The sequence below is a fragment of the Lacerta agilis genome, chromosome 14, assembly GCF_009819535.1.
Source record: "Lacerta agilis isolate rLacAgi1 chromosome 14, rLacAgi1.pri, whole genome shotgun sequence".
NCBI classification, from domain to species: Eukaryota; Metazoa; Chordata; class Lepidosauria; order Squamata; family Lacertidae; genus Lacerta; species Lacerta agilis.
In genome coordinates, this window is record NC_046325.1 from 37,872,025 (window position 1) to 37,887,350 (window position 15,326).

Below are 15,326 nucleotides of genomic sequence, written 5' to 3' on the forward strand. Positions count from 1 at the left end.
TATTTAAAGCAGATGAATAAAGAACAAATGAACAAATGAAGTTAATTTGGATATGCAGAAAATATTAAAAATAAATTAAAGGAACCGCAGAAAGAGAGGGAAGCAAGTCAAGCTTTGAAATGTTAAAACGACTGTAAAATTATGGAAATGTATAAAACAAAATAATTTTTTTAAAAGGAACCCATTGAAGCCACTCTCTATGGGCTTAGCCTACCTCACAAGACGGTTGTGGAGATAAAAGAGGAAAAGGAAACAAAAACCACGCACTTCGCCTAGAGCTCCTTGAAAGGAAAGGCGGGCTACAAGCGTTCTAAGCTACCTACGTCCAGAGACGACGTTTGAACGTCACGTCGTACGCAAGCGCGCCGCTCGGAGCGAGCCGCCAGGTGGCCCTGCAAGCTTTTCAATAGAGCGAGAGAGGGGTTGGGCGGCGGTTGGCCGGGCGGCAGGCATCCAAGAGTGGGCGTGGCTTCTCCCTGCCCGCAGCCCCGCCCAACTCGGGCGTGACGCGCGCGCCTCCAGTCTCGAGCGGCCTCTCAGGTGAAGGGGGCGTGGCCTTCTCGAGTCGACTACCTCGGCCGGTCGGCTGCGCTTTTCTGGCCGGCTCCGGCGCGCGCGTCCGTTCTCCCCTTCGCCTTCGCCCGCCGTGTGGGCTTGCCGCTCCGTCCGCCGGGTCCCTTCACCCCTTCGCAGCGCCATGGCAGAACAGGAGAGCCTCGAGTTCGGCAAGGCGGACTTCGTGCTCCTCGACGCCGTCTCCATGCCCGAGTTCATGGCCAACCTCCGGCTGAGGTAAAAAGAAAGGAGGGACGGGAGTGGGGGGAGTGGGCGGGGCGTCGCGGGTCTCTCTCTCTCTCCCGGCGCCCCTCCCCATCGAATTTCCAAGGGATGGGGCATTGAGCAGAGATCTCACTGATTGGTGGGTAGAGATTGGGGGGGGGGGAAGCAGGCAGGTGCCCTTGTTTCACCTGGTAGATGGGGAGGGGGCTCCTGCCCGTCTATCCGTCCGGACTTTTGCCACAGAGTGATTTTGGGGTGGCGCCCGGCAAAGGGGCAGCAGTTTTCGTTAGATCAACGAAAGGCTAATAAGAGTCAGGGGTTTTGCGCGCGATTCGAACTCAGCGCTCCCGAGCGGTCCAGAAGCAGCGAGCGTTTCTCTCTCGCGCGGGTACCTGGAGCTCTTTTTACATCCTTGCGAGCCCTCGCTGCCCCGGAAAGCCGCCCGGGCGTTGCTGCGGCTCACCGGTGCGCCTGGGGTGGCGTGCGTGGGGCTAAAGACCGAGAGCGAAACAGAGGGCGGGTTGCCTCTGCGGTGAGTTCGTGGGAAGAGGCAAGATTCCGACCGGATTATTTCCTGGTTGGTTGGCAACTCCGTTTTCCTGGTCGCTGCCTGAAGTGCACCTGGTTGCAAAAGTTTCCTTCTGTGGATAGGCTCGTTTAATCTTATCCTGATAATGATTTTGTGTGTGTGGTTTTTTTTTAATCCAGTCACTTAAATAGGAGCTCAGTCTAATTCCGCAACATCTTATTGCCAGTAGTGGCCATAAGGAGGGTGTTAGTTTTCATAGAATCATACATCAATGGTTTTGTCAAGGGGATGAGTCGGAGACCATATTCTTTTGGTGGAAGGTAGCTGTGGACCACCTACCTGTGATGGGGTGTGTGGGGAAGTCTGGAGCAAAAAGTGGGTGAAAGAGCTTGTCTGTCTGCCTCTCTTCCCTTCATTTGTTCATCCATGCATTCATTCTCTTTTCCACACTCATTCATTCATTCTCTCACACCTGTTCACAGTACCCTTCTCTCACTTTTATTCTTCTGTCCATTCATTATTTAGGGCTTGGCAGACCACATTGAAGGTGACCCTTGAGCTGTAGGTTGCCCCCTTGTGCTTTGTATTGTACATGTGTGGTCCTGCTAGGTCAAATCAAGGGTCTACCTAGGCTGACATCCTGCCTCACTCATGCTCAATATCCATCCTAAACAGCAAAACCGAAGTAACTGCTTGAAATATCCCAAAGGCATTTCATTGCATTTTATTTAAGTATTTTGACCTTTCCCTGTCTTTCAGGGTAGATCCCCTCCCAAAGGAGAGCATACAGAGATTTTTGTGACCACTATTTCAACGTTCATCAGTAAGCACTGTGATTTGAATGGCATGTTTGTAGTGCATCTTAATCATAGCATTGGTAAAGTGTTATTAGTCAGAGATCCTGCCATCATCATCGTGCCCACATTCCTAACCCACTTATGAAATCCAGACTACAAAATGTTTCATAATCAGAGAGCAGGTAAACTGCAGAAAAGCTGTCTAACATATCACCTAGCCTCCACTCCCCAAGTTGCAGAATGAAGTTCAAACAAACAAATAGAGTTGGTAAAGTTGGGCTGAATAAACTGAAGCAACAGCATCAGGGTTCTCTTAGGTCAGGCATCCCCAACCTTTGGCCCTCCAGATGTTTTGGACTATAATTCCCATCACCCCTGACCACTGGTCCTGTTAGATAGGATCATGGGAGTTGTAGGCCAAAACATCTGGAGGGCCAAAGGTTGGGGATTCCTATATTAGGTATCCCTCTGTCCCCATATTACCCAACCAGGATTGCATAGCAGCCTGTAAAAATTAAACAAAATACCAGCCATTGTTTTGGCAGCTCCAGCAAGTAAACAGAGAGGGAGAGACTGAGTATCTCTTTCTGATCTGTGTTGTGCATAGCAGTTGTGGCCAAAGTCTGAGAGCATTTTGCCATCCTGTCCAGAATCTTCATCCAGCGAGAATGGTAGCTGAATTGGGTTACCTGGCACATCTTGCTTTTCAGTAATGTAAAATATACATTTAAAACCTGAACTCTAATTGCTTCTTAGAAAAAGCAGAATTGAATATGATGGCTAATTGCTAATTCCCTCCAGGGCTGCCATGTGTTGGCAATGTGATCACGAAACACCTGCCCTGCGGCTATTGCATAATCACTATGCCTGGGCAAACAGCTCTTTCAAGGAACAGAATAATGGCTGAAATTCTTGAAGGTGGAACAGGGGAAAGAATTTGAAGGGGGCGGGGAGAAGAAGGTAAAATGTTCAGTCTTCTCTCCCCTCACCATCATTCAGAAAGTAGCAGTGTTTGTTTGAACCCTTCCATTTATTTGAATGGAACTTATTTTCAAGTAAGTATGCTTAGACTTGCTAAGTGGAGTATCAAAACTTTTTGCAAATATATATTCTCTTTCTTCATTGCAAAGAAGTTGCATCTAGCTTTCTTGCAGTTAAACAGGCATCTCTTCTAGATGTTTAGCTCAGCTGCAGCAGCTGGTCAGTGCCTATTTTTGTTGGTTTCATGGCAAAACGGGATTCCATTTCTCTGGGCGTGTGTGTGGTCTGTGGCTGTAGACATGTCACTATATTTAAACACATTTGGCACATATGAGCATTTCTGGGTTGGCAAAGTTTATATTTCATGAAAACAGGCATGCTGATCCTGGACATATCTTTATGGAACTTTGTTCCATTGGTTTCAGTTCAGTTTATTTTTAAGTAAATATGTTTAGGACGTTAGCATAAGCCCTAATTCATCTAGGGATAAATTGTGCAGTTTGGTTTGAAAGACATAACTGATGAACAGGATTTATGGTCTCCTACTGAAGCCTCTCTCCGTTTGTGTGATACAACATTTTTTCACCTGTACATGGGCTTAGTTGTCCTTGTATTCCAAATCTCTCTTGAAAATCCACTACTTCCAACAGTGTTTTCAGGATCACAAGAGTAGTGATGCCTGTTCTTCCAGAAGCAAGAGAACTATCTAGAGTTGCCTAATGGAAGTTCCTTGAAAATCTGGTCTATGTCAGTTCCTGAATGGGAGAATGTTCGGGAGTCATCACAGAGCTAGAAGGAGCCATATAGGAACCTCTTGTTGCAGGGAAGCCTCAATTAATGGCTTTCCAGACTCTGCTTGAAGACCTTCAGCAAAGGAGAACCCCACCCCAAGTCTTTAATTCCATTGTCAAAATTGATATTATCATTAAGGAGATTTTCCTAATGTTGAATCAAAATCTACCCTCCTGTAACTTAAACCCATTAGATCTAATCCTGCCCTCTGAAGCAGCAGGGAGAAAGTCTTCGTTCTTTTCTTTAGTGACAGCTGTTTAGGTAATTGAAGTGTGCTGTCCTCTTCCATGCCGTGCCCACTTCTCATGGCGAGGATAAGTATACCTATTTCTTTTAGCCCATGATTGGGGAATTTGTGGTATTGCAGATGTTGCTGGATCCCATATCCCATTACCCTTGGCCATTGGCCATGCTGACTGAGGCTGATGGGAGTTGGAATTCAACGATATCTAGAGGGCCACAAGTTCCTCATTCATAGAATCATAGAACTGTAGAATTTTGGAAGGGACCCTGAGGATCATCTAGTCCAACCCCCTGCAATGCAGAAATATGCAGCTGTTCCATACGGGGATTGAAGCTGCAACCTTGGCATTATCAGCACCACACTGTAACCAGCTGTCCTGCTTTAACTTTTCCTCATAGGACTTGTTTTCTCTTCCTTTTCTGAACCAATGCCGGTTTGTCTATTTCCTTCTTTAAGTGCAGCAGCCCAGAACAGGGCACAGTACTCCTGATGAAATAAGACTTCTGCATAAAATTGAACTGTTGCTTTTTGAGCTGAAAAGTATGACTCTCCTGCAGCCTAAAATTTCCCTATCCTTGTTTGCAGCTGCCTCACACTGTTGACTCATTGGTATCTTGTGATTACCGGGTAGCTACAATCCTGAGATCATTTTCACATGTACTGCTGCCAAGTTGGGCATCTCCCATCCTATATCTGTGCACACACGCCCCTTCCCAGATGCATAACTTTGTATCCCACTCAGTTCTTTGTCCTTGCCAAACTAGATAAGGATCCCTTCTGCTCCTTCATATAAGTCATTAATGAAAATGTTGTTGAAGTATATGGGGCTCAGAGCAAAGCCCTGCTCCACTCTTGAGTACAGTTTTTCAATTATGTGTTAATTCAACTGACAGCATTGTCTAGCCAGCATTTAATCAGTTTCCTAACCAAAATATGATTAAGGACTTTGTCAAACGATTTGATGAAATCTAGATAAATTACACCCACAGAATCCCCACAATTCACAAAGTTCTACAATTAGAATAAAAAAGCCTAAGTTTGTCCCAGCTTCAACTAATGACTACATTGTTATCAAGAATCTTAAAAATGGGCTCCTTTAAAATCTGTTCTAGGATCTTACTGTGTCAAAGTCAAATTCGACCATGATGCATCCTGTCCAACATTCTGCTTTCTGTAGTGGGCAGTCAGATTAATCTGGGAAGCCCATAAGTAAGACATGGTCAATAGCCCTTTCCTGTCACTTGCTGGCAACTAGTATTTAGTGGCTTCTCAAGCTGGAGGTAGTATATAGTTGTCATGATTAGCAGCTATTGATAGACCGACTCTCCATGAATTTCTGTAATCTTTTAAAATCCATCTCAGCTAGTGACCTTCTGAAATAGTGAGTCCATAAATTATACACTCTGTGAAGGAATACTTTGCCCCATCCTCTCACTTGAATTTCCTGCCGGTCATCTTCATTGGATGACCTGAGTTCTGGTGGTTTAAGAGAAGTGTGGGGAATTATATCCATTTTCCCCAAAACATGTGTTTAGAGTGTCATCTTGGAGCGCCTGGATTTCAACATTCTACTTAGCAACAAAATTTTTGTCTCTAGCCCTATACAACTACATTCCCCCTCCACAATGTAGGGCATCCCAGTTTACTCTGTCCATCATCTCTTGATCCTATCCTATAATCAAGTGGTTTTTAAATCTGAAGTTCCTGGAGCAATGATGGGAAGAGCACAAAATTCCAGGGTGGAAGAAGCGCTTGAAGCAGGCAGTGTCTTCCTTTACTCTATCAGAGATCTGGGTGAATTGTATGCCCCTTGGCAGAAGCCCCTCATTTCTTATGGGTAACTGCTGGTTTATTTGTTATTTATTTATTACATTTATATACCACCATTCTCTGCCAAGGATCTCAAGGTGGTGCACATGCTTCTCCTCCCCATTTCATCCTCACAACAACCCTGTGAGGTAGGTTAGGCTAAGAGATGGTGACTGGTCCAAGGTCACCCAGTGAGTTTCATGGGTGAGTGAGGATTCAAACCCTGCCTTCAGTGCCTTCTCCGTTAAGAGAGCTGCTGCTTTATTTATTTATTTTTTTGAACATATTTATTGGTTTTTCAACTGATTTACAGCCATCCTTTTCATACACGTCAACACTTACAATAAACACTTGAGATCTCTCAACATGTATGTGTAAACAAAAAACAAACAAACCTATGTTACTTATCTACTTGTGTTTTTACTTTGTTTGCACCGGACTTCCTTCCACCTCTTACTTGGGTACATAGAATTCTCTGTTGTATGCCTTTCCAGTTGTATCTAATCTTCTGTTTACCATCTTTTCCACAGTTTCTGCTAGTTATCTTTACAAGAGTTATTCTAGCCCAGTCAAAAATTTTAAATCAACGTAGTAATCTTTCAGATATTTTTAAAAATTACTCCAATTGTTGTTAAATTTTTGGTATTCTTGGTCTCTTAATTGCCCTGTCAGCTTGTCCATCTCTGCATCAGCTTCACTTGCCAGTCCCTCTTCGTTGGAATTTGGTCTCCTTTCCAGTTTTGTGCTATCAGTACTCTCACTGCCATGATGGCGTACATGAATAATTTCTTCAAATCTTTGGGGATCTCACCACCAATGATTCCTAAAAGGAAAGGTTCTGGCTTAGAGAGCTACTGCTTTAGGCTTACATTTTGCTGAGCATGGTTTTAGGGATCTTGTACTTTTCCCTAAGTGTTGAGCTTAGTATCCCAATCTGCAGTATAGGCCCTTGCAAGATTTTTACTCATCTTCATTAAGCACAATCAGCCATCCTGGAAATCTTAAATTCTTTAAAGAAGTGCTTGTTTATTTGGGTTTAAATTCCTACCTTAGGGCTGATTCACACTTATACATTCATCACAATAGCTGCAATGTCAAGTGGTGACTTAGATTTACAAGTAGAATTCTCACATAACTTTTTCTCATCAGTCACAATTTGTCCATGGATGTCAATTAAAATGTTCAATACTATGACTGCAGCATTTGGGGAAACAGAAAATGGTAACGAGCAGCTGCCATGAGTAGCTCTGCTGCTGCCGCCACTGGTTCAGTGGAAGCAAAATGTAAAAACAATAGCTGAAAAGTTATTTTTAAGAACTTGTCACTCAGAATTAATTCCTACCAGAATACTGATTTCCCCACTGGCTTCTGGGACAATGTGTTTAAGAACTCTAAATATACCCTAGTAAAGCATATGTGCAATCATCTTAATACTAAAGCTAGAAACAAATATTTGGAACTGAATGTTTAAAATTAAAGGTTTGGCTATAAATTGTACTGCATTCACTTCTTTATGAACGACACAGAGCATGGGAGTCTGAAACTGCACACTGTAGTGCTTTAATCTTTCTTCATAACTTATTGTAGATGAAAATATTTTCCTTCTGTTTGCATCTAAAAAAATATTTAGGAAGTAAATGCTACTTTTGATGACCAGCTATATTACTAGTGAGAAAATATAAGTGGTGCTGATATTCTTTTAACTTGCCCTTGGAGTGGTAGATGTTAAGCTTTCTGAATGCTGCTTTGTGCTGGTGACGGGAGAGATTTCTGTAGCAGGAAGGGAATTCACTTTATTATTATTATTGCCAATGAAAAACCAAACTCACCACAAGAATGTCCCTATATCCCCTTGTAATTCCAAACATATTACTCCTTTTGGAAAAGCATGAGCAAATAAGGCAGGGAGACTTCCTAAAATTGGCTTTCTGGTTAGACAAACAATTTGTGGACTATATGCTAGAAAAAGAAGAGTGTGAAAGTAGGTCTCATTTTACAGGGTAAACCAAACAGACTCGTTTGTGAGTGTGCTGTGCTTACTTTTGTCTCATAACTTCCTGTAACAATGCTGGATAGGAATCTGACCAAAAGGAGGTGGTGTGGAGATCTGAGAGCTCTAGCTTACTTTAGCCACAAATTTTCTTATAAACCCCTGTGAAAAAATAATGCCCGTTTCCTAGGCTAGTAGTCTATCCACTAGTGACTAGACCAATGGTTCCCAATTAGCTAAGTAGTTCAGACTCCCTGTTTTTCAAAAGCCAAGCCATGGACCCCCTACTTTTGAAAATTTTGATCTCTATGGTAGTTTTTGTTATGTGAATGGTGCTGTGGACCCCCTGGGGTCCAGGGACCACTACATTAGATCATATGATTGTAACCATAGCTAGTAATGCATTTTCCTATCAAAATGAACTTTCTGCATGCACTTGTCATGTATATCCACATTTGCATGTTGATCAGCTTAGAAAACGGCAGTTATAGAATTATTGCTACATGATGAGCATTGAAATCAGTAATCAGATGAATGAGCGCAAACAATCTAAAGTTGTATCTAGACAAAAATTTGCTACTTCTGCGATGGGTTTTTATGTGTTTGGGGCCACGATTCTGTCAGAATAGATGCAGAGTTTGGGAGTCCTGTCCAACCCTACTTTTTAATAAGCAGGTTCCTGTTGTGTTTGACAGTGTGATTTATCAGCTTCTATTCCTTTAGACACGAGGGGTCTTGCCACACTGACTTCTGCATTTTAAATCTTTGGGCTTGATATCACTCTATGTGGGCCTATCCTTGAAGGCAACATAGAAACTTCAGAAAATGCCAAATGCCACTGTGAGTTTCCTTATGCTGATGCCAATCTTTAGAGGCTTTCAGGGGGCCTTTTTGGTAGTGGCGCCCATTCTGTGGAATGCTCAGTCTTCCATCAGATGTTAAGGAGATGAGTAATCATATAACATTTAGGAAACATCTGAAGGGAGCCCTGTACAGTATAGGGAAGCTTCTAAATTTTTTATGTTTTACTATGTTTTTATATGTTCTGGAAAAGCTGCCCAGAGTGGCTAGGGCAGCCCAGTCAGATGGGCGGGGTATACCTCTGCGACCAACTCTTCCTCTATCAACCCTATGACAACTTTGGTCATCTAGTTGTATAGCAGCTCCCTGTGAGAATTGGCAAAGTCAAACACTGAAAAAGGGGGAGCAGGCTAAGTTCTCTCTTGCACAAAAAGAGGAAAATGGTGTGTTTGTACGTTTCCCCTCATATCTCAGATTCTACAAATTCTAGAACCTACTCTTTTTTAAAAAAGAAATGAAAGCTTAGGTATCTGGGTTTTATGGGTCATGGGGCGATCCCTCCCTTTCTCTCCTTGTCTGGTGCCATGAGGTAAGAACTGTTTCAGATAGAAAGAGGGCCTTTACGTAAGCTCTCCAACCCCTCATATCTTCAGCACTCTCTCCTTATTGGCTTTTAGAAAGAGTTTAAAGTGGTATGTTTTGTTTGGCCTCTCACATGGTTGGCTAATCTGAATCTCTTCCACATTTTTATATTGCGTTTTAATCTGCTTCCATAACTGTTATAGGCAGTGTTGAGCTTCAGAAAAGCAGCTCTCTTCTCCACTCCTTCCCTTTCCTTCAAATTCACTGGCCAAATCTGACTCCAGTCTAGTAGCAGAGGTTAGACAATCAGATTATTCCTACGGTATCAGAAGCCTATAGTGCTCTGGCATCTATGAGGAGACAGCTCATATTGGGGATTACGTTGACATGACCATTGTGCTTAGGGGCAGAAAATTTACTTCTCTCCCTACCCCTCCAATGTTGCCCTGTTTGTTATTACAAGCAGTGACCGTTTTAGGTGCTTCTGATATGTGCACAAACTTCTCACACACGCATCATGCCAAATCCGGAAGTGATCTGAAAACATCGCAAAAAGGGGTGAGGACGAAATCGGTTGTTTGCAGCCACAACTCTTCTGTCATTCTCTTCTTCCCCCCGCCACCCCATTTATTTCTCATCTTGGGGTGGGGGTTTGTGGTGCTGCAGAGGAGAATTGACACCTGTCATGTTTCTCCCCCCCCCCACCTCTCCCTCAATTAATCCCAGGGTTTTAAAGAAGAGTAATAAATTAATGTAGGATTCCCCCCCCCAGTTGATGACAGACTAAGATGCCTACAATAAATAGCAGCCTTGTTTCCAGATAACTTAAGAAATACCTAACATGTATTTTAGAATCTATCTAACATGAATGCCTTGCATGTGAAACTATTTGACTTGCATTCATGTTAGGGATATATTACAAGGCATCCATAGTAACTGCGGCTCATTGGATACCATAATGTTGAGTCATGGATGATTATCTTCAAGGGGATTTTCTTCCTATCAGAAAGGTAGCACCCTTCACTGAGTTGGAGAGGCTTTTGTGTTTGTGACATCCTTGGCATTTAGCAGTATTTGATTGCTGTATGTGTGAAACTGTAGCACTGTATACATTCTCTGTTAATGTACTTCTGCATGCAACCCCTTTGCTCACATTGGTTCCACTATGAAGAAGTGTGCATGCACACGGAAGCTTATACCCAGAACAAACTTAGTTGGTCTCTAAGGTGCTACTGGACAATTTTTAATTTTTTTATTCCGACTGCATCAGACCAACACGGCTACCTACCTGAATCTATGAAATTCTGAAGAAGGGTGCATGGACACGAAAGCTCATACCAAGAACAAACTTAGTTGGTCTCTAAGGTGCTACTGGAAGGATTTTTTTATTTTATTTAGACTATGGCAGACCAACACGGCTACCTACCTGTATATGAAATTCTTGTTATGCATGAATCAGAGTCCAAGCTTGTGGAGCTCTGAGCAAAGTTAATGAGGCTGAGATGCAAAAGAAAGAGTTAATGGCACAGAGACTTCCATTCTGCTGGTATGCCGAGTTCACGCCCTTGCTTTGTTTGTCTAGTCTCCCTTGATAACCAATTAGGAGTTTCACACATTCAGGTTACCTTGGATCACTGCCTTGCAAACCTCTCAACAAGAGCATTGATATTCCTGAAACTAAGCCTTGCCTTAAATTTGTGTTGTTTAAACATGTAGGATCGCTATAATGGGCACCATAATTGGGCACATAGAATAAATGCATTGCTTTATTATTACTGCATAACTTGTTGGCCCCTATGACACTTCAGCTGAGGAGTTTTAAGATAGTAACCCAATATAAAAAGAGCCCTGGATGGGTCAGATCAAGGATTCATTCTCTTTCCAGCAGTTGTCTGCCAGATGACAATGAGAATCTTTTAAGAGGGCATTAAGACAGTAACCATCTCCCATCATGGTTTTACAGTTCTTATTTGTCTTTTTGCATAGCCCTGAAATTTAGAACATTGTTTCCTTTTTACAGATTGGGCCCTGAAGGGGACAAAGGAGGAGTGGCCTATGGCCAGCCCTGCTAATTCATGACTATTTCAGTTGCTTTCAGCCTTGAAAAAACAGACTACCAATATTTTTTACATGTGCCCCTGGGGTGCCTGCTAATAGAGCCCCATATCCAAAGGGATTTGCTGCTCTTTCTTCCTCAAATCCCAAAGAGACCCACTTCACTTTCTTAGCGTATGGAATCAAGTCTGCAACTATACAAGGCAAAGCAGCTAGGTGTTGCTGTCTTCCAAGTTCTTGATACATATCCTGCTTACCTACTGACTTTTGCTACTTACTCCTGAGTTAAAATACCCGTGTCATTAAGGAATTCTGCATATATAGCTGTAGGAGGGAACTTTTTTTTTATGAAACCCAGCATGCAGAAAAATGATTTCCCTTCAGTTGGATTGTTGTGTGGAGGGTGCAGAAGTGGCCACATGAGCAGCTTATACATCTGAATGGTGACATGGCCAAATCTGAGATAGCTCTTTGCTTACATTTAAACCAGAGGTGGGAAACATGTGACCTGTGGACTACAGCTCCCATAATCCCTGACCACAGGCCATTCTCACTGATGGAAGATGCAAGCCGCTGGGAGGGCCGCAAGTTTCCTGTCCCTCATTTAAGTCATTCTATTGATTGAACTGAGGAGTTAAAACAAAATAAAAAATAAAAAATTCATTCCAGCAGCACCTTAGAGACCAACTAAGTTTGTTCTTGGTATGAGCTTTTGTATGCATGTACACTTCTTCAGATACACTGAAACTTGCTACTGGAAGGAATTTTTTTATTTTTTATTTTGTTTTGCCTGGCAGACCAACATGGCTACCTACCTGTAACTGTGATGAGTTAAATAATGACTTTTAGTCTAAAATGCTATCCAGTCCCTGTTTCACCGCTAGGAAAACAAAACAAGGGTGGAATCTACACACATATAAAAAACGCTGTGAAAATGCTTTGTTAGAAAACGGTTTGAAAAATATATTGAATTTGCCATAGCTCACCATCACCATCTAGTGTCACATTTGTATATTGCACTTTACAACACATTAAAAACGTTTCATTTACAGTTGTATAGCTGAGTCCAAGGTAAATAAAAACATTTGTTGCTTAATAGTAGGACCTGTTCCTGGTTCCAAAAGAGGTGATGCTTGTCATCCTTATTTGTTGTTGTTCAGTCGTTCAGTTGTGTCCGACTCTTCGTGACCTCATGGACCAGAGCACGCCAGGCACACCCATCTTTCACTGCCTCATGCATTTTGGCCAAACTCATGCTAGTCGCTTATTATCTAACTAATTAATCCACTTCCTTGACTTCAATGCTTCTGTTGAACCTTTTACGAGTGGCCTTTGTAAGCGCATGAGTAGTGAAACATCTTGGGTTGGTTGCTACATAACCATAGCATGCAGTTGCTTGCTATGTCACTTTAGACAGATCCTTGTAATAAAGAGTAATAATTAACCTTTGGAGCAGTTAAACAACTTTGAATGGCAATAAATCCTTGTTACAAGTGCGTGTATCTTGGGGAAGGTGCTCCTTGGAGCTCATTCAATGTGAGCAGCAAGCTGTGGCCCTTTGTTGTTCTTTAAAAGGTCATGCTATGGCTTGATAGTCCTAAGTATCTGTCTGAAAATTAAATTCCATCCAGGAAATGGCTTTTTAAATGTGTCTGGTTCCCGTGAGGTGGGACAAACAGTTGCTACTGGAAGAAGGCTTAGAGGCAGAGTCCATTATTCACCCCACCCACATATAGCATGAAGATAGTAGAATAAGCTGTTTTGCATCCTGTGTACCAATTGTCAGTGCTGGCAGTTGCTGCAGCAACCCCTTGTTTGGATTTTTGTAGCTTATTACTTCCTCCTTTTTACTCCTGGATGTGTCCATTCTCTCTTTGTACAGTACATTTTCTCTCAGGTATCCTAACTGGTGTTGCCTATGCTCTGATAACCTCTAGGTTAGATTACTGCAATACATTATACATAGGGCTGCCTCTGAAGAAGGTTTGGAAACTTCAGCTGGCGCAGAATTTAGTGGCTAGGTTGCTCACCAGGGCAAGACAGTTTGAGCATATTACACTGGTCTGCACTGGCTGTCAATTAGTTTGTGGACCTAATTCAGACTGCTGGTTCTGACCTATAAAACCTTAAATGACTCAAGACTGCAATACCTCAAGGACTGCCTCTCCATATAAACCTACCCAAACCCTGTGATCATCCTCTGAGGCCCTTCTTTGTGTACCACCTCCATGAGAGGTCAGAAGGGTAGCAACACGAGAACGGGCCTTTTCTGCAGTAGCTCCCCATTTGTGGAATTCTCTCCCCAGGGAGGTTCAGCTGGAAAACAACTGTACTTGCTCTGCAACTTTTACTAACATTAGAGGGTATGCTTCTAGGTAGGAGGACATATTTCACCCAATCTACTGTGTGTTTTGGAAAGTGGTTTGTCTGTCCATTTGCTTGTTTGTCCTGTGTGGTTTGGACGCCTCGCAAGATTATCATTGCCAAACTCTGCATGAGGGTTCCTGGGGGGGGGGAGGCTTTGTTAATGTTTAGACACCAGCTGCCATTTCAAAATGCTGGACCAATATGTGACTTTGGCATAAGTTCATCTGATTTTTGGCATAATGGGTCCAAACTCATAAACTGCACTATCCATTTATGTAAGAAACCAGAGTAGTCATGATGTCCAGTACCACACTTCTGTGACACATTTGCAGTCACATCTTTTGATGTCTAGAAGCATTCATCTGTTGTCCATTCATATGTATGCAGGACAGGTGGTATAAATAGATTTTTAAAAGGACATCACATCTGGTTGGCTTTAGCTTCAACATTTGTCTTCCATTTCGGTCATGAGCCTAAATGGATGGTCGACACTGTCCTTACCATTAAACCAAACAAGCACAACTCTTGTTTATGCTGGCAAAGAGAACCACAGGCTAAATATGTCTTGTTTCACTCGGCACATGAAACCTTGTTCTGCCACATCTGTTCAAAAGGAAAACAGGTAGCTCCTGATAAATGATAGGCAAGATAAATATATATTAAGTGAATTTGTATCTGTAGGGAACTGGTTTCTGATTCAGGTGTGTTCTCTGCAACTTATGTGCGAGAGAATAACTTTTGGTATGCAAACACTGAATTCAGCAATGTGCAAAATTTAGTTTTAGCTTGGCACACTTTCTCCTATTACAGGAGTAAATATTTGGGCAGCAATGGGAAAGTAGGATCATGAGGGAGGTGCTTGTCAATGATAAAAACTTTGAATTGTGACTTTCAGAAATATGCAAATATCCCTGCAGTGCTCACTGAAGTTCAGCTGGGAGTTTTTCCTTACATTTTTTTAAAAAAATCTGGGTTGGTGCCCAAAAATCACTGAAATCGGTTGGCTAGAGAGCTCCAAGTTTGCAGCTATTTTTACTGCTTTCTGTTGGCTGCTTGTTTCCTCCAGAGAACTACAAAGACGATTTGTTCTTTTCAAGTCCTTCTTTATTATGATTATGAATTGTCCAGTGCCAACTGTGAAGGAGGAAATACCGAATAACCCACTGTAGCACTGCAAATGTGCTGTCTGGAACAAAGACTATCCAGCAAATATTTATTGCTGTTTCAAGCTTTGCTGCATGACGATGTGACCTTAATGTTGGGTGTTTTCTAGATAAATAAATGTGATTTTTGTTTGTTGGTTAAGTCACTTCTCTAGCAATGGAATGGAAAAACTCAATGCTTATCTAATATTTATTGCTGCCATACCACATGGCCACCTCTGCCCAGGGTGTCAACATGAGAATGGGCCTTTTCTGTGATGGCTCCCCGTTTGTGGAATGCTTTCCCCAGGGAGGCTTACCTGGCATCTGCATTGCATATCTTTAGGCGCCAAGCAAAAACATTCCTTTTCTCCAGGCCTTTGGCTAAATAAACAATCTATGGCCTTTTAAACTGTGTGTGGGGTGGTGGTGTTTATTGTTTTGTTTGTTGTTATGT

General features: G+C 42.5%; 1 protein-coding gene across 1 annotated transcript in view; it reads left to right on the plus strand.

Annotated features, from left to right (window-relative positions):
- The first annotated feature begins 604 nt into the window (after nucleotides 1-604).
- Nucleotides 605-15,326, plus strand: part of MYO1D (myosin ID) — a 157,577-nt gene continuing 142,855 nt past the window's right edge. Inside the window, 1 exon segment of the mRNA XM_033170700.1 lies at nucleotides 605-792. Within this exon segment, the coding sequence (XP_033026591.1) occupies nucleotides 698-792 (95 nt within the window). The 5' untranslated portion in view covers nucleotides 605-697.